This window comes from Accipiter gentilis, chromosome 9 (assembly GCF_929443795.1).
Source record: "Accipiter gentilis chromosome 9, bAccGen1.1, whole genome shotgun sequence".
NCBI classification, from domain to species: domain Eukaryota; kingdom Metazoa; phylum Chordata; class Aves; order Accipitriformes; family Accipitridae; genus Astur; species Astur gentilis.
Window position 1 is genome coordinate 15,785,147 of NC_064888.1, and position 18,730 is coordinate 15,803,876.

Consider the following 18,730-nt stretch of genomic DNA (forward strand, 5'->3'; position numbering starts at 1 on the left):
CTTAGCAGCCCACACTTTGGATGAAACGCATCACAAAACTTCTCCCGAAGGTGGAGCTATACCATCAACATAAGAGGAAGACAAAGTTAAGTTCACAATATAAATACTCCTCGTGCCTCACAACACCCCCCCCCCCCCCCCCCCTTTTTAAAAGAATGGTATTTTCGATTATTTCAACCCAGAGAAATACTTTGTTATTCATATTCCTCGTTATTCTCCATAAAACACAATGCATACAAAGAGAGGTGCCAAAAGGAAATAATGAGTTTTAGTGTTCTGATAATGTACATATTTACTCTGGGGTTAATCCTCAGACTTCAGCCAAGTTACTCCTAGTTTAGACAACCGATTCATCTACTAGTTCTGCAAAATCTTGCAACAGGTCCAGAATTTCAAGTGATATAAAACCCAGTACCAAACCCGTTTTTTTCCAAATCATGAGCCAGATATTCAGCATGCCATAAATTTTGCGTAGAGCTCGTGACATTTGAAATGCATGTATACAAGTCTTAAGTTCACATGATCTGCTTGCTATTTTCAGCTGCTGGCATGCAGGTTTTCAAGCCTTTCTTCACAACAATGGAAGTTAAAATTCTCATATAGTTGTAAAAATCTAGGAATTTAAAAGTAAAACAAGACATACAGCAGTTATTGAACTTTGCATATAAAAATAAGGATGCTCAAAACTATTAATGCAGAAACGATAGTTCTTTTGAAACTAAACCAATTGATACTGGTTGAGGAAGGATCTGACCCACTCTCTTCTATGCCTACATGACTTTTCTAACTCTGGTGCATACCAGCTCTTGACAGGAGCCTTGAGAGACAGGATTTGGTGTCCAGGTGCTTTGGCAGATTCTGCCAGGCAATTCAGACTTTTTTTTTTTCTATCTTAATATTCATCCACACATGCCTGCAATCAGATGTAATGAAAATGCACTGCTGTACTGAAGTAGGGTGAAGAGGAGAGTAGGAAAGAAAGGTACCTGGAAAGGGAAAGGACAGAGAGAACAGAAAGAGATTACATGCCCTTCAAAACTGAAACAACCCAGGAGCAGAATTACTGTGGTCCTGCATGTTGGGCAAAGGGCGTTCAGCTCCCAGATCAAAACTAATCACCTATCTAAAGAATGTAAACAGGATTCCTGGTCAGACACCCTTGACACAGGGTAACCAGGGGGAGAGAAGGTTGGTCTGTGTATTACTCAGCACACAATTATGTTCCCACTAGACCTAAATTTGATAGCTCACTCAGCACCATAAGCAAGAAGTAGAGGACCTGTGAATCAGCAAGGGTCATTTGCTGTAATACATTAATAGAGCCTTTATTACTTTAAAACCTGAGCAGGCTCCATGAGTGAGCCCAACCACAAGCCCCTCTCCCCTTCCTATGCACAGGCCTCTACTTCAGATCCCCATAGACCAAGAATTCTCTCTCTCCCTGGTGTGCCCTCCACTGGCTGTAACAGAGCTCAGGGAGTGTTACAGAAATATAGGACATTAACCAAGGATACGCTTTAAATACAGAAAATGCCATAACTTGAAATAAGTGTTTTCTCTTTTTTTTTTTTTTTTTTTGAGAGTCAAGGGTGATTATACAAAGGCCTTATCCACAGGCAGCTATGCTCAATATATGAAAAACTCATCCACAATGAAGATTCAAAACAAATGGCCTTTTTCTTTTTCAAGAGGATAGGGGGGAGTATTGAGCTATTTTCTGTCTTTTGGGAGTGCGATTTTTGTTTATCTGGATATGGTTATATATAGTTCAATTCTCTGCAGTCCCCTTCAATATCAAAGATTGTTTTATTTATCAAAAAATTAAAAGGCTCAAGCTGTGCATTTTGTATTCAGATAATCCCCCCCTCCCAATTTAGTGTTTGTGAGATTGAGAGATCCCTAATTAATAGAATTATCTTGCACTTACATGGCTCATTCCATCAGAGGCTTTATAAATATTTTATTAACCTCACATTTTGAGAAGCACTAGATACACTGAGAGAGAGATTAAAACCATGTTAGCCATGCCTACTTATAAAAAAAAGAATGAAGGGGAGTCACCTTTGCCCCATTTGTCCACTGCAGCTTCTTTTTCAAAGGAAAACAGTAAATACTGAGCAAAGACCACTACCTCTTTATCAGATGTTTTAACTACATGAAAATACTGGGTAAGATGAGCAGGGGAGTGAACACTAAAGACAGAAGATCACACGCTAAACAAATGAGAAAAAAGAACAAATAAGAACCACAAGCATCACCGAACTGCCAAAAAAGCAAGTTGTCCAGTTGTGAGCTGTAAGGGAACAAAACCTGTACTAATGCAGATTTCCATAGATGCTTCTCTCATACACTTTTAGTATAAAGTGTGTGTATAAATCAGTATTGGTTTTAGAAAAGGTGAATGCCTGGTAATTGAATAGCCTTGTTCTGCTGCCCGAGTCTCCTATACCATGATCTCTGCGAGGAAGATTGTGCATCTATACGTGCATATGGTGGAGGAAAGGAAAAATATTGCAATCTTGGCTTGTCCATTAATTTTACAAAAGTGTTAGAGGTGGGTTCAACACCCTGATCCTCAAGCACTATACACAGAAGCTAGAAGAGCTAAACCAAGAATCACTCCCTAGCTCTGCTGATGAATTACATTGCCATCTTCCTGCTCTGTACCTTTCGTATCTATGTAACTGCAGTATATTTATGATATACTTTGATATAACTTTGTGTTATATAAGGGAACAGGCAGCAAATTAAACTTCTTTGGTCATAAACCCATCTACTGCTCTTCCACCCCACTTTCCCCTGCCCAAGGGGAAACTGTGACTTAGGGGTCTAAAGGCTGTGATCCAGATCTGACTGAAGATGGAAATGGGGCACACTAATGGCAATATATCTTCTTGTTAATCTATCAATAGATGGAACAAGAGTGCCCAGTCTAATCTTTGTACCCTTCGTTAACACCAGCACCTGGACTGCTATTATGCCAGCTGGGAGCACTGAGAACAGCATGGTTTACAAAAGACTCAAAATAATTGGAGGGCTCTGAATTATATTTCCTTAATCACTCACAAAGTGTGATTTGATGGGGGAAAAAAGTGAAGAAACAAAGGTACAACTGTTTGTTCTTTCTCTAAGGCCATGCTCAGTGATACAAGGCTCTAATCTATCCTTAAATTTGCAATTACAGCTCAACTGAATTACGAAATCAGTTTGCCTAACCAGTTCACTCACTCTTCTTGGCAACTGAAACAAGCCATCTTCCATTAGTATCTCCCTATTATAACATGCGAGCATAAGACGTCTCTGTATGTGACTACAGCAAGGATGCTGAGGCTTCTTTAGCTTTATCATTCCACTAGACAATGTAACAATATAGGAGCTTTCTTCTCTAATGCCCCCATAATTTTCAGCCAGTAGTTTCAGTCCTAAATATCTCAACGTGCCCAAGCTCTTTCCCTTAGAGTACTGTTGCACTATTAGAATAATGATCTGAATATTTACTTAAATTGCTAATGGTTTTCATTAAATAGGCTTATTTGTTCCAGACCTGTATACCTCCCTTCTTTAAAAAAAAAATAAATATCTAGCTTCATAATGTCTTTTAGTAGAAGATTAAGTGAAGGATATGGGCAAAGTGAGGTGTCTACATAAATAATTCTGTGTTGGGAATCATTTAATAATTTGAGGTACATATCACAGCATTTTGAAAAGTTTGGGTCAGTGGGGTTTTTTCATGCAGTTCTTACCATATCGCGGTGTTTTAAAGACATTAATGAAGTACTGCAACATCACTTTACTGGAAGATTATTGTCACTAGTGCATCCTTTAAAAAGAAATAACATTACCCAAGAGCATAAAGTGAGTTGATGGCAAGGGGGGGGGGGGGGGGGGGGAAGGCACTGACTGAAATTCCTCTGACTTATGTACTGAACCAACTTTAAAAAATGCATTAAAAAAAAATCCATTTATTCATTTTCTAAATTTCAGGAGAATAAATGCACTGATTTTGAAAAATAACCAATAATCTTCAGCATACCCTATCAAACAGCAGCACATTTGTTGGACATATTTTGTTTTCCAATTAATTTTTTTGACTTAATTTACTTACTGATTGTGTTTTTATAGCACTTTTAATCAACTGTCTTAATCTTTGTTATTTTAATCTCTTAATCTATGCAGAGATAAAATCTCAAGGTGACTATTTAAAATGACCACTATGATACCACTGTAGAAGATGTAAAATTCACATGACCTATTCTCATAGGTCCTACCAGCCAGCTAGACACTACTGAGATATTTCAAAGTCAAAAGAAAAAATGCTTCCCCATACATCTTTTTCATTTGCATGTGCTTACAAAACTGCCCACAGCATGTGCTTTGTGACCTGCCTATGTACGATGTTAACAGCTCTTCTTGAGTAGTACACAGAAGCAATAAGGAGCAAATACCACCAGTGAGGAGACTTTTCCTTCAGTAGATGATGGTAGCGGTTTGCATAGCTGAAGGCTTTTGGTGTTAACAGTACTATCACCACTTCAAAGAGCCTTTATAAAAACACCTTCTGCTTTTACAAATAGGCACAATGGTCCTTATGTGCAAATGCTGTATAAGTCACACCTGCTGTGGATTTGCTGTTGCACTAATGCACACAACAGAAGGAACTCAAGTAGCAAGCGCATACATATGAAGGAAGAGCAAGAAATTGCATGACAGAAGCTAGAGACATGTTGCTAGCTATGTCACATGTTTACTGCAGAGTTTGACCCAGCTACTGACAAAAAGGACTTCACATGCTCATCTGACACCAAGATGACACCATAGATCCAATTTACAGATTTCTAGAATTTTCAAATGTTCATCCTTATTTACCAATAGGCAATTTTAAGCAATAGGCCAGATTAGTTGCACAGAAAAGAATAAAATTGTTCTAAATACTATGGATACTATAAGCTTTAAGTGTAAGTTTAAAACATGGATATTTTCCTTTTCAAAAACAGTTAACAACACTAACATCCCGGCTCTTGAGGACAAGTGCTGCAGTGAAACAAGCAGCAGAACTGGGAAGGAAAGAACTGTACCCACACCAACTTTACCAGCTCCCCTTAAAAGATGATGGGTTATATTCCGCCCACTATTCATCTCAGATGAACATACCAGCCAAATACTGTGAACATCTAGAAGGTGTTTTCATCCCCCCACCTCCAGAAGCGCTTCTAGCACTTTGCCTCTTTGCTCGTTCCCTTGTGGCTTTGCTGCCTGAGCCAGAGCAGTCCCTACCAGGATGCAGGATCTCACAGGGCAGGAATGTTGATTGACAAGTCTCTAAATGGAGCAGAGGAGCCAGGAAAGCTGGTCTGCTGTCAGTTTTTCCTAAACATACTTAACTCTAGCAGAGGAATATTCCAACAGACTGAACACGAAAACAGACAAAGAATTTGCAGCTATGGGTCTCAGGAAAAAAAAAAAAAGAAAAAAAAAATAAAAAATATAGCAACTAAGATGGCATTGATGGGCGATTCAACCAATAAGCTGTAACACTTGAGGCTCATCAAATGTCTTTTTATGGAAAAGAAAGGTCTTTTTCACCATTAGCCTTACGGCTATATGTTATTACATATTTAGCTGCTAAAAAAAACCTGTCACACTTATATGGGCTACAACCAAAAATATGTATTCTAAATAAATGCACCCTTCCTAAGATTACTTCTCATTTTCAAAGTTCTTCAAGAAAGAAATTTTCATGAAGCTTTATTAAAGCCTTTTGAGCTGTAATTTCATACCAATCCATATTAACCAGTCCAAAATATATTAAGAATGACATGTTTAGGACTGCTGAGCATTTACATGAGTCTGCAACAGTAACATTGAAGAGAAGAAGAATTAGTTCAAACATTTCAGGGCTTAAATGCTAACAGTTATGTAAATATACAAAGAATTCTATTTTCCTCTGAATTGCAAGCAACCAAAAACCCAGTTGCTGAATGATGAAAGAAATGGGCCTGCTTGTTTCCAATTTGAGCAAGAAAATGTCAACAAAAACACACAGCAATTACAACTTTTAGCATATCTTTCTGAATGGCTGGGTAGGCATTATAAAGCATTGCAACTGCAGCAATTCAGCAAGCTTTCTTGACGGAAAGAGAGGGGCAATGCTAATCTGTTTCTAGAAATCACCTACGTGATGTGTGCCTCCAATTAAGTGGGGTTCCCCAAGTGATTCAGCATCATTTGATGATAGCGTTCAATGTGGCCTGATGTACCATGACACAAGCAGCAGAAACAACCTTCTCTGTTCCCACCACAGTCAAGTACTTTTGATAGCAGAGAGTCTTTTCATACTTCCTTTTAACCTGTTACTAAAATTTCAGCACAGCTTTAGTATGTACCCTGACAACCATTCTCAGCACGGCAGGAAGATATCACACACCTATTCTGAAAGGGGTGACTTCCTTGTAACTTAAACATAGAAAGATTTTCTCCATCTTCTATTTTTCAAGAATTTCAGAAGAGATGTATAGAAACCTTACAAACTGACTGAGAGCAGAGACAAAAGGTACGAGCCCCTAGATTTAAAATAGCTCTAAGTTTTTAAAGTGGACCCGTCAGGGTAAGAGTAGAGAGGAGATGTCATGCAAACCACTGATTCTGCCTGCTATTTGCTTGTATCACATAAGGAAAATAATGGACAGTATTTGATTAAAGCCGTACCTCTGGTCTGTTACAAAGAACAGTTTAAGAAAACCAGTCAATTCCCTGTCAGGACTTCCTATCCAGTGGGAGCCAAGCTGGCTCCTTCAGAAGGCTGTGCCTGGGCCCCTCAAATTCAGCTCTGTACCCGCTCAACCCAGCTCCGGCTGCTGCAGAGCTCCATGGTGGATGATGCATTCGAGCAACCCAAGCAATAAGTACTCAGCAGATAAACAGATTATTACTGCAGCCTTGAATAGGGCAGTGCTCAGGAGCTATCAGACCTTCGCTGAGCACAAAATAATTTTGTGGTTTTTGTTTGTATGTGCAAAGAATTAAAAAGTCTGCATCCTGAAGATCCAGCCTCCTTCATCGTACCCTGAAGAGTCTCCTGTGTCATGACAAACTAATTGCATGTGTTAAGGGAGGCCTGTTTCTTTGGCTTTTTCCACTGTACATCAAAAAAACCCTATGTTTGATTTTAAAGCAAATAGACTTAACAAATACTGAGGGAATCCGCTACAGAGACCACACAAGCTGTTCCAGCCTTCCACAGAAGTCTGGGGTTTTTTTTAAGCATAAATACACAGCCACCTCTTCAGTTTGCCCTTTCATCTATTCTGAAACACTTCTTAACACACACACTTCATTTCCTAACTAGCTGATCATATACAAGTTTTGGGTTTGTAGCTTTAAAGTGCTAAAAAAGATGAAGGTAAAACACAGCCTTGATCCTGGAACAGAAGTCAGCAAGGATATTGTGGGTGTCTCACAAGTCACAGAGCTGGGAAGAAAGAAGCCTGTCCTGACCCTGTGTTGAAACCTGATCTAGTTAGAGGCACATGGATTACCATTTATAGTGTTTCTCAGGGGCTGGGGTGAGGGGTAAGGAGGGCAGCAGACAGCTCTTGGTATGGCTGCATGAGCTGCCAGCAAGGTTATAAAACATGCAGATGCTGGGCACCAAGGAGGGATGGTTTTCCTCCCCCTGTTGCAGTGCACCTTCCATGCCACTGCTGTGTTAACCACCCCGAAAGCACATGTCTCTTGAGAACAGCAGTACTGTTTGTTCACACGCTGGGAAGAAAGGATAAAAGACTGTAGACCAGGGAAGAAAAGGCAGGCAGATTTTTGTCTGACCCTGCAGTTAATCCCCAAAATTGGTGAAGATGCATTGATACAGCCACACAAGGTACTGCTTTGCTCCCCAAACCAACATGCACATATGAGTGTGCAGTCCAGTTCTCTATGGGCGAACTGGAAATTACTCTTTATGGTACCATGTTAATTTTGCCAGCTAATGACCTGTCTCAAAGAACAAGGTAAATGTCTCCAAGGTGGAAATTTATGACACTGTGCCAGAGAGGCGAGTCTCCTCCAAAAAGCTAGTCAGAGTTGGTTTCTGTCTCTTGCTCCACTATGGCAAAGGTAACAGCACAAGATTTTTGAACTATGAAAAAGCAAAGAGCAGACTCTATGCTAAGTTCTTCTTCAACAACAACAACAAAACAAAACAAAAAAAAAAAATCAGCCATTCCTCTCCAACAAAACCACAAGTATTGCTACTTCCACAAAAAAAGCTTTCTGCTTTGTATTTCCGGCATTCGGCCACTGTCTGGGTTAACTACACATTTTCATCAGTTGAAAACAAAAGCATCCCTATTCTCTTATTCAGGCCTATACAGAATGAAGGCACTGTGAATTCACAAGCATGCCCAAGTAGGAAACCTCCTTGTCAGGCATCCTTTGCTGTCTGACAGAACAGAGCAGCTATGCAAGCATGCCCCTGGCCACCAGAAAACCCGGAGCTATCTTCCAGACAGGATCAAACAAAACTGAGAATGCTCCACGAATGCTGTGAAGTCTGACCTTCCTCCCTTCCCCTCGGCCTTCATCACTGAAGAAATATCGTAGCTGCATATGTAAACCAGCACTACGTACAAATGAAGTAGTAGTTTAACTGACAGAGTACTCATTACATAGGCAAAAATATCTCTTTAATTCTGTAATAAGTGTAATTTGATATTATTTTATCTAATTAAAATAATACAAATTCTTTACAGAAGCTGACAGCTCTAGAAAAAGGAACTGAGCAGCATCCTCCACTTGTCTCCACTCTATGTAAAAGTCTGTTCTTACAGCTGAAGGTTAAATTGTTCTGCAAGTCACTTCGTTCTTCATCCTATGGGCTAGGATGGTCAAAAAGGACACAAATTTGTGCCAGTCAAGGGCGTATTTTTTCTGAACCAGATAGTTGTTGAGAAGAAACTGGGATGAAATCCCCAAATTCATATTTCCCTCAGACCTCTAAAGGGCCATGAGATGCATTAACTTTCTCCACAGAGTGATGAAGGAGAGAGGCACCACAGACCGAGGCTAGATTATGACCAGCATTTCTGCAGGGACAGATTCGTATTTCTGCTCCAAACTAGCTTTGTTTAATTTATTCTGAAATCCTCTCTTATACAGGAAACAGAGAGAAAAATCAGCTGGCTTAGGTATAAACGCTATTCTTTTTTTATATTCCCCAAAGCATGTGCATGGCCAGACTGACAAATAAACACACATTTTCTGTTCTTTGCATTACTACACATTCTAGCAAATAGAAACTTCTACTAATATCTAGGCAAACATGACCAAAGACAATGATGGACACTGCTGAAACTAAGAGAACGGAAACATAACCATAGAATCACACAATATCTCAAGTTGGAAGGGACTCATAAGGATCATCAAAGTCCAACTCCCTGCTCCTCACAGACTACCTAATACTAATCATATGACTAAAAGCATCATCCAGATGCTCCTTGAACTCTGACAGGCTTGGTGCTGTGACCACTTCCCTGGGGAGCCTGTTCCAGTGACTCTGACCCTCAGTGAGGAACCTTTTCCTAATGTCCAATCTGAACTTCCTCTGATGAGACCTCAGTTCCATTTCCTTGTGTCCTATTGCTAGTTACCAGAGAGAAGAGATCAGCACCTCCCCTTCCGCTGCCTTTCTTGAAGAAGTTGTAGATAAAAGAAAATAAAACAAGTTTTAAAATCTAGACCAATCCAGTACTACCCCCATGCTTATTTTTTTATTAGTACCTTTGATTTAGGGTGTTTGTGTCTATGATACAAAGAAATCTGTGAACAGAGAAATGCTGTGCTCCCTCAAGAAGCAATATGCACACGTCCCACAGCAAAAGTAGGCAGGTAGGTTTTTAACTTAGTTAATACAAATATAAAACTGAAACAGCAGGACTCTGGCCTCTAAACATGCTGTGGCCTGAACTGATAGAGAAAACTGCTCAGACAACAGGGAAAAATGATTTGGGAACATTATTTCACAGAATAATGTCCTTCTGTTTTTTCAATGTAATTCAGAAAATTTCAACCAGTTCTGAAGAGATAAACTTTGGAGCTCATCTCATGGATCCAGCTGGGATAACTAACCTTTGAAATACCTGTATGCAGCTTGCATTTATGCACCTGTTTGCTGCATGCATGCATTGGTTTAGACATAAAAACAGGAAACATCAACATAGGAAACCATTCTCTTGCTCACCTCCTCTACACAAAGGACCATTGCTATGAATTTTCTGTAAGGATTCTTGCATGCAGAGAAGAACGTATGTGAGGGGAGGATACATGCTGCCTGCAACACCAGAAAGCAAAGCTCACTGAGAAAGGTGAAGCAGGGGAAGATGGCATTTGCTCATTCCATCCTTCCCTTGGTAGTTTCACTTGGTTATAAAAGCATTTGCAAGCACAGTTACAGTGGGGAAATCTGTAAATGAGACTTAGATTCCACTGCCTTTCAGTGAATTGTAAGGGCCCTTCATCTTCACAAACAGATGCTTCTGAAAATTTTACCTTGCAAACAGAAGTTTTTACATCTCCACACAAACCGATTAACCCGAGCACTTGGAGTTATGCCAACCATCCAAGTTCGAGTCTCCAGGCAGTGCAGGTCTCAGGTCAGAAACTGGATTAGAATCAAAACTGGCCTGTCGAAATTTTGGATTACTGTGCTTGGAGTACAAGTACAATGGCTGCCTGCTGTGACACCTTCAGGACAGAGCTGGCAGGACTACCACCACTCTGCTTTCAGCTGAGACAGATTTGTTGAGTCTCCAGGGTGAAGATTTCTTAGAAAGACAGAAGGGAAAGCTTGGCTTTTGAGGTTTATTACACCAGCTCTTGCAGCAGATTCTCTTCTCTTCAATGAGATTAACAATGTCTCATCCCTACCACTCTCCTCCCCTCTAAAAGGCAAGGATATTCATTAAGCAACAGGTAACCATAATGCATAACACACCTTGCCACACAATACACAATGCTTGTCTAGCAGCAATGATCTCCGCCTTCAGCTTACCTGTTTTATGCACTGCAGCCGGTCATTGGTCTGCTGTATGTGCCTGTCCATAGAATTCATTTTGATTGTCTCCACTTTCTTCTACCTGAAAGCCATTAAAATCCCCCGATCTGCAAGACAAAAAGGACAGAAAAGATCACTAAGCACAGTCCATGCACTTCTACCACCTAAACAATCGAGCAGACCCACTTGCAAGAAACCCAGAGCACATTGCGAGATAAAATAATAATAATCCCAATAACAATGATGGTCTGGCTTTTGCGAGGACAAGGGCATGGGGATTCTTCCCAATCTTCTTCTGAGAGAAAATATCTCCCATAAACATTGAATGAATTGGATAGGGCACAGAATTACATGGCCCAAAATAACACAAAATGTGTGTTATGAGGACTCTGGATTTCTGTATTGAAAGTAAAAGCAACAGGTGTGCTGCTCTTTTCCAACTAGCAGATCTATTTAATGAGCCCTTGAAATGGGTGAGATGACAGTGAGTTAAAGATTGGGATTCACAACTCGACCAAGACTTTCAGAATGACTAATGATTCCAAATGCACAATGTAGGGTATATGGAAGAGGCCTGATGTTCAGACCAAAGGGCTGAGCAGCAGCTCCTGCCTTATAAAAAAATTGGGCTCTTCAAGGTATCCATAGCTGAACAAACTACTTGTTACTTTGGGAAAAGCATGCCCTGGACTCTTTAGGCCCATCTCTAACAAACTGTGTAACTTAAGGCAAGTTAAAACTTCCCCGTGACAGTAAAAAAATGTAGAAAATGGAAGTGAAGGCTCATAGTAGTGTTAAGAGTTCTAATTCATGTTGCTACAGCTTTATATAATCATCAAATGAAAACTGGTAAAAAATTATGATGATCTAAAGAGCAAACTTGCAGTCCCCTAAGCCCACAAGTGATGCTCGTCATGCTGAATATATGTTTGTGGATACAGCTTGGTACACACTGGTACCATCAAGATGAGCCCCGCTCTGTGTATTTGTTAACTCTTTCAGAGCCATGCTTTGCATTACACTCCATAATCACACATAAGTGGCTCTTTGTCAAGATAATGGTATGTGTCTGGAATCAAGAACAACGCCTGCAAGAGGGGGAAATGGTAGGTGCTAAATCAGCATGCACGTATCATACTGAATTCATCATTTACCTCTCCCTTACCCCTGTATTCAGACTGGGGTAAGGGGTTAGCCATAGCACAAACAGCTCTAGTGATCTGAAAGGCAGGAATGGCCAAAATGCCACCCAAACTTGGACTAAGAGCAAGACGCTAAAAGCACAAGTAAGCGTAAGTAAGCCTCCTGGTGTGGGCATGGTTTGCATTTCACTGGGCCCCTTCCACGCATTCCCCCTTTCTGGTCTTGCCTTGTAGTTTTCCTATAGATGCAGAACAGCAGATCATAAAGACAGAAGCCAACAACTCATCAACGTTTTCAGTCCACCAAATGGTTTGCATCATGACTTCTACTTATTTATGTTTTAAGTAGAACTGCATGAGACTCCAGCCTGTACTTAGTAAGCTGAGCAGCTTTAAGTTCTTTTTTCTAGAATTCACTTCTCAGGGGCACAGAAATGTTGCACACATACATATGTATACTCTGCCATTCCAATTACTTTCATGGCATCTAAAAAGGAAATGAAACCATAGATACTGCACATTGGAACGTGAAAACAGTCCTTGCCTATAAATTCCCATATCCTTTTACTGCAACAGAGCAGTACAGTCTAAGAAGTTGTACCCTCACACTCACAAACAGGGAGTGGGCACAGATTCAGAAATACATAACCAAACACTGTATTTACATAAAACTTTACACCAGCACAAGCAAGGTCCTGGACTCATGCAGAAACCTCTCCCTCATGAACCTCTTCAGTGGCTCTGAGCAGTTTGTTATTCAGAGAGCTATCCATGACAAAACTCCTTTCCACTCCCTACATACACATGAGAGACAGAAAATTTTTCATATAGTTGTTTGGTTAGAGAAGCAGGCCGCTCACCACTCCTACACGACTCAACATCTCAGTTAAAGCACCTCTACAAGCCCAGCACTGTCTGTATTCAAGCCCCAGAAGGAGAAGAGTATTCCCCATGGTGGGAACCCTGACTGAACGGCTGTCACGGTGAGACAGACTCCAGACCACAGCATCCATGTGCATCCCATACACCCAAGCCGCCTGAGATTTCTGCGACTAGCTGATAATGTTCCTCCATGGCTCCTGCAGGATTAGACTCCAGGAAAGAAATTTTTTCTGCTAGACAGCTAAATGAGGTCTCATACTCTAGACACAAGAGGGTTCAATAAAGCACTCCTGTCAATAAATTATAATGCTTCTAAAATGGAAAAGCCAGTTTCACATACAAGTATTATCGTTTGATTATGCCACTGCCACCTTCTCAATAGCAAATACCATCCAAAGGTCCTCTAGCAAATGTAAATTGATACATTTTATTAAAAGTGAGTAAGGCAGTCTTATCCGCCTGTAAGACCCCCAAACAGACCTCAGTAGTCATGAAGTTTAATCTCTCAGTGGACAGCAGAGGTATTTATCAAGAGATAAGCTAGCCCAGACATGACACCACTTCAGTAGTGATCCATCTTACAAGCTGGGACACATTATCTGCATTTTAATTGAACATCAGGACAGATAGCGAAGGGCATGCTGAAAACAAATACAAGCGTATACCTGCACATAGATTTTTGTTGAAATATTTGGAGAAATGCAAACTGAAGCTTTTTTTTTAAGTAGTCAGGACATTTTTACTTAATGAACCAGTAAGGAAAATACTAGTGGCATCGGTAGCTGTCTCTGGTGTTACTGGCAATATACATCAGGGCTGGGAGGCTGCAGAGAGATTTCACAGAGACAATGACAACAACTTGCATTCATGTGCTGTCACTCATGCCAAGAAACTATCCTGCATGTTGATTTATGAACTGTACATATAATACCACACCAATTCTCTGCCTTCCACTTAACCACAAATGAAATTGAAGGTTGCTATCAGCTACCTGAACCACAGCTTACTATTGTACTTGTCCAAATTGTCATTTCTCCCACACGGCATAGCTTCTCAAAGCCCGTTTGGAAAAGCAGAGGGCAGAGTGCACAGAACTAACTCACATGACTGAGCAGGGGCCCGACAGGGCTCTTGGAGGCAGGACTGGGAACACAGTCCCCTGCTCTCCTACACAGACGCACCATACAATTTCTGTTGTAAACTGAGCAAATTCAGTCACAAAAATAGTTCAGCTTTTAACACCAAATGGTTCCCACTGAAAAGCGGTCTCTGACTCTCACCCTTGCCCTAGTAGCTAGAAGTATTTTCACTTCCATTCTCAACTCCACTTGCTCTCACGTCACTAATGCTCTCTGGCTAAAACAGTCTTTGCCCTGCCAGGCTCCCTCCACCTTTTCCCCCTCACTGCATGGACAGACACCCACCAGCCCTTTACCACCGCCAGTGTGCTACTTTCACCAGCCCAAGCTCATTTATTCTCTTCTAGTCAGAAGAAGCCACTCAGTCCACTAACTCCCTCAGGCAGTAAACATTTGTTGCATGAACCAAACAGCCAAAATTGTACATATGAAGCCTCACTACATACAATGACATTAACACTTCGTACTTGAAATATCCTGCCTCATGCCCTGCAAGACTCATTTTTACCTTTCTCTCAGATACATCGGAAGAGCATCAAATAGAATAATTTTCTTCAGTGAGCATACTGGTTCTAAGTCATTTCTGCTATAAAAAACGCAGAGCTCATTAGTCGGAAACCATTATTATCTGGAAATTATTCTTTCATAGGCCTCAGCAAGAATTAAAAGATTAAACATGGAAAGTGAAAATTATCATACAGATCTGCAGTTTTACCAAGGCAGAATAAGCATTTTGACACCAGACCATTTTGCCTGGAAAAAAAACCAGCAGAAGAAATTTCCAGTAACTACACCTACTACACAGGTACTGCTGTACACTGGTATAGTTCCCCATGTGCACATCCACATCCTGAATTTAAAAAAAACCCACCTTTTCTGTTAATTTCACGCTGTTTTAGAAGTAGCAACAAGATCACCTTACTTAAAAATAGTGGTGCTTTAAGATACTCAGCTCTGCTGGCCTTTCTGTAAGAGCAGACTTCTATTCAGTTAAGTGCTGAGCACTTGTCAGGTCAAAAGTGAAAATGACTTTGCAAGGTCCCTCCCTAGCCTCTGGTGTACCCGCCTTAGAAACCATGCTAAGATTCAGGTACTGGGAGCAGCTCGAGAGACAGCAGGAGATGTTGCTGATCAGGATTAAGGGTACTGGCAGAGTGGGATAAAGAAAGGAATTTTACCCGGTGCTTCATAACAGTTCCCCTCTGTTTGGTGCACACATTAGCCAGAAAGGTCCTACGCTACTGCTTTATATGCTAATTCCATCCAAAAGGATAAACAAAAAAAGAAGTGATTCCAGCACCTTCTGGTAATTCAGCAATAAAAAGCCCCGTTCTTCTGCTGTCTTTTCTGAGGTAAAGACCCAATCTCTTTCTCTCTCAAAAAAAAAAAGAAAAAAAAAAAAATGATGTGAATTATTCTTTGCCTTCCTTCTTCCTTCCCCTCTAGCATGCGAGTTTATAGCCCTAGGCAGTAATTAAAGAGCCCTCATTTACATATTTATGACATCTCAAAAATGGAGAATGTGTTTTTTTTAAAAGAACAGATGTATAGACCTGTTAGACTTTTTTTAACCCTAAACATACTGAACTTTTTTCTTAAACTATTACTACAAAACCCTCTTCAATACTGAAAACAAAAAAGAAATTATGTAGTGGATATAAGAAAAGAGAATTTCACAAACTTCTGCTACGCTCTGTGTTGGTTGAAAGTTCAAGTCGGGAGTTTCTAGTTATTGTATCAGAAATTAGACTTCCAGTAATGCATTTAAGAACAATATAGTAAAACATGGTCCCCACCAGTTCCTATGGCAGCCTAAACAGCCTCTAAAAAAAAAAAAAAAGAAAGAAAAGAAAAATCAACCACTGCTTCAAAACACTGACATATCTAAAAACATACTGCAGTTTGAAAGTAAGTGTGGTTTCAGTTTTGCTCTGGGATGAGCTCTCCTCACGGCCAGGACTGCCATCCACAGCAAGAGCTCTGCCACACCAGGACCAACGGACCACAGAAACCTGCTCGCCTGTGGCCAAGGGAGGCCTGAATCACCAACTGAAACAGGCCTGACCTTCTCCCCGTGTTTAGAGAGACTCCTCAGGCAGTGCTTTTTGCTCTTCCTCCCCTCTCGCACGCTTTCTTCCCTCACTGCCGGGCAGAGGCAGAAGTAGAGCAGAGCCCACTGGAAAGATATTGCCTGCCGCCCGGCCGAGGGTGGTGCAGGCCCCACAGCCTGACCAAGCCTAAGCGCTGCCAGCCGCCCCTCAGCTGAGCCTGAGCGTGCCATTTCTTGAGAAATCACGTCTTTAGTGAGTAATCTTTTCACCAGAAAGCCGATTTGAGAGCAGAGAAGGAAAGGCAGACTTTCCAGGGAGACAGGCGAGGCAGCTGGTGTGAGAGGTGTTTGAGGGCCAGCGGCACCAAGTTACACTGGGTTTCTGTTTCCACAGGGGACGAGCACACTGCCAGCCACCCTCTGGGGAACGGTGGCTGCTATAATTAACAAGATCTAATCTAAGATCTTCCACTTCAAACCACTCAGTGGAAGGAGGACATGAAAAAAAGACACACAAAAACCCCTTATTGGTCAAGAAATTCCTTTTTTAATGTGATCAAGTAGGTGAGAGGAAGAAAAGACGGAAACTGTTCCCTACGCAGGAATTCAACGTAGCAGTTTTCAAATGCCCCTCTTCCCCTCCCAGGACCATCCCACCATACAACAGAAGTTGTTTAATACTGTTTATTCAGTCAGCTAAGACCAGTAGCTTCCTGCACATCTCCAGTGTGCTGAGGGTTGTACGAGAGGGCAGCCAATTTTCATCTAGCAAATGACTTTGATCAAGAAACAAGCCAAGCTAGAGCGAGGGCAAGAGAGGATCGCGCTGGCTAACGAAAGACTCTGGGAGACTGCGGGACAGGGAGGCCGGGACCACGGGCCCGCAGGACCGAGGGGGGCCCACAGCAGCGGAGCTGCCACCAGCTGGGCGGGAAGCTCCAAGCCAGGCCGCAGGCAGGTGGTGGGCGCTCGGCCCGGGCCGTGAGGGGAAGCCGGGGCCGCGGAGCTCGCTCCCCGCCGCGCCGGCAGAGGGCGCCGCAGGGCCGCGCCGCCGCCCGCCCGCCGCGGGGCGCTGGGCCCGGCCGCCGCCGCCGCCCTGAGGGAGCGCGGCAGGGCCGCGGGGCGGAAAAGCCGCGTTCCGTCGCCTGAAGGCACGCATCCCTGAGGAGACGGGTCAGGAATAGCCCGGCAGCTCTCGGGAGCCTGTCACCTCCAACGATAAATTTAAGAAACATCAGTAGTTGCCCCAGCGCCCGGTCCTGGTGGCAAAACGCGGCAGTCCCGAGACAAAAGCCATCTAACTCCACTTGACATTTTCTGTAACGTTACGCATCCTTTCGAGAAGTTGTTTCTTGAACTGTCAGAATATACCTCTGTGTCCACACGCAGATGAACGCTGCTCATTGCATATAATTGCCTTAATTCTCCTTTTCAGTATTGGGCTAGTGCCCTTCTGCAGCATAGCAAAAAACCCCCAAACACACAGACCTGTAGGCAGACCTCAAAATGCAAAGGTACGATGCAGCTCAGCATGTATGCATTTATATAGACACAGATACACAGGCGTATGTCCTCACAGGGTAGTAAAAGGTCTTAAAGTCTGCTTTTCAGTAAAAGAATTTTCAAAGATGCTCTTAAAGATCATTTTCTGGAAAAAGTTTTAATATCTATCCATGACGACTATTTTATTTCCCCTGCTAGATAAGGTACTAAAAAAAAAAGTATCAAAGGTCAGGTGAAAGGCCATTTTAATCATTAAACACTGGAAAAAGGAAGTTGTTTTAATAAAGCTTTATTTACCATAGGCTGCTAAACAGCTACTGCTGTTGGCTTTGAGCTATTAAAAAGGGCCAGATGTGAGACAAAGCAGCATTTGTTATGCTGGGTGAGGAAGAATAGATATTTGTGCTGTGCTGCTTTCCATTGTTGCTCTACAAATGTGCAGTAATCCCCAGAAGACTTTCTATCATCTTTGACTGTGAGAGGGGGAAAACGAGCGAGCGAGCGTGCGTGTGTGCGTGCGCTGCCAGCAGGCACAGCTTCAGCGAGGTGGGAGCGGGTTCTTGTAATTTATGGTGGCTTGAGCTGCATGGGCTGGCAGTTTTGTCGGATTTAAGGAAGCTGTTTCCGCAGCCGTGTGCTTGGGAACATTTTTATATACAGAGCCTATTATATGCAGGCATGAACAGCCAGCCGGATACACACAAAAGCAAACCCACACATGCTTTTGAAAAAAAGACAGCATGACAGCTTGCATAAGCAAGCCTGCTGGACTCCTCTGGGAGGAGGAGCGGCAGTGTGCAGAAGTTGTTCAATCATGAAGCACATCTGCAGCCCGATTACAAAAGCAAAGGTGGTAGGGCTAGCTAGAAGCGCACACATGGCACTGGGATATGACCTATGCTTAAAGTATAGACACAAAAATATAAAAAACCCCCCACTGTATAAGAATGGTATCACAGGGACATAA

General features: G+C 42.0%; 1 protein-coding gene across 11 annotated transcripts in view; it reads right to left on the reverse strand.

Moving 5' to 3' along the window:
* ZMIZ1 (zinc finger MIZ-type containing 1) overlaps positions 1-18,730 on the reverse strand; it is a 362,912-nt gene that overhangs the window by 153,791 nt on the left and 190,391 nt on the right. For all 11 annotated transcript variants that reach the window (XR_007507221.1, XM_049809830.1, XM_049809846.1 and 8 more), the window contains one exon: positions 11,045-11,154. Coding sequence is in view for 10 of the 11 variants with exons in the window: in XM_049809830.1 (XP_049665787.1) it covers positions 11,045-11,104 (60 nt within the window). In the remaining variant the exon portion in view is untranslated. The remainder of the gene's footprint in view (positions 1-11,044; positions 11,155-18,730) is intronic.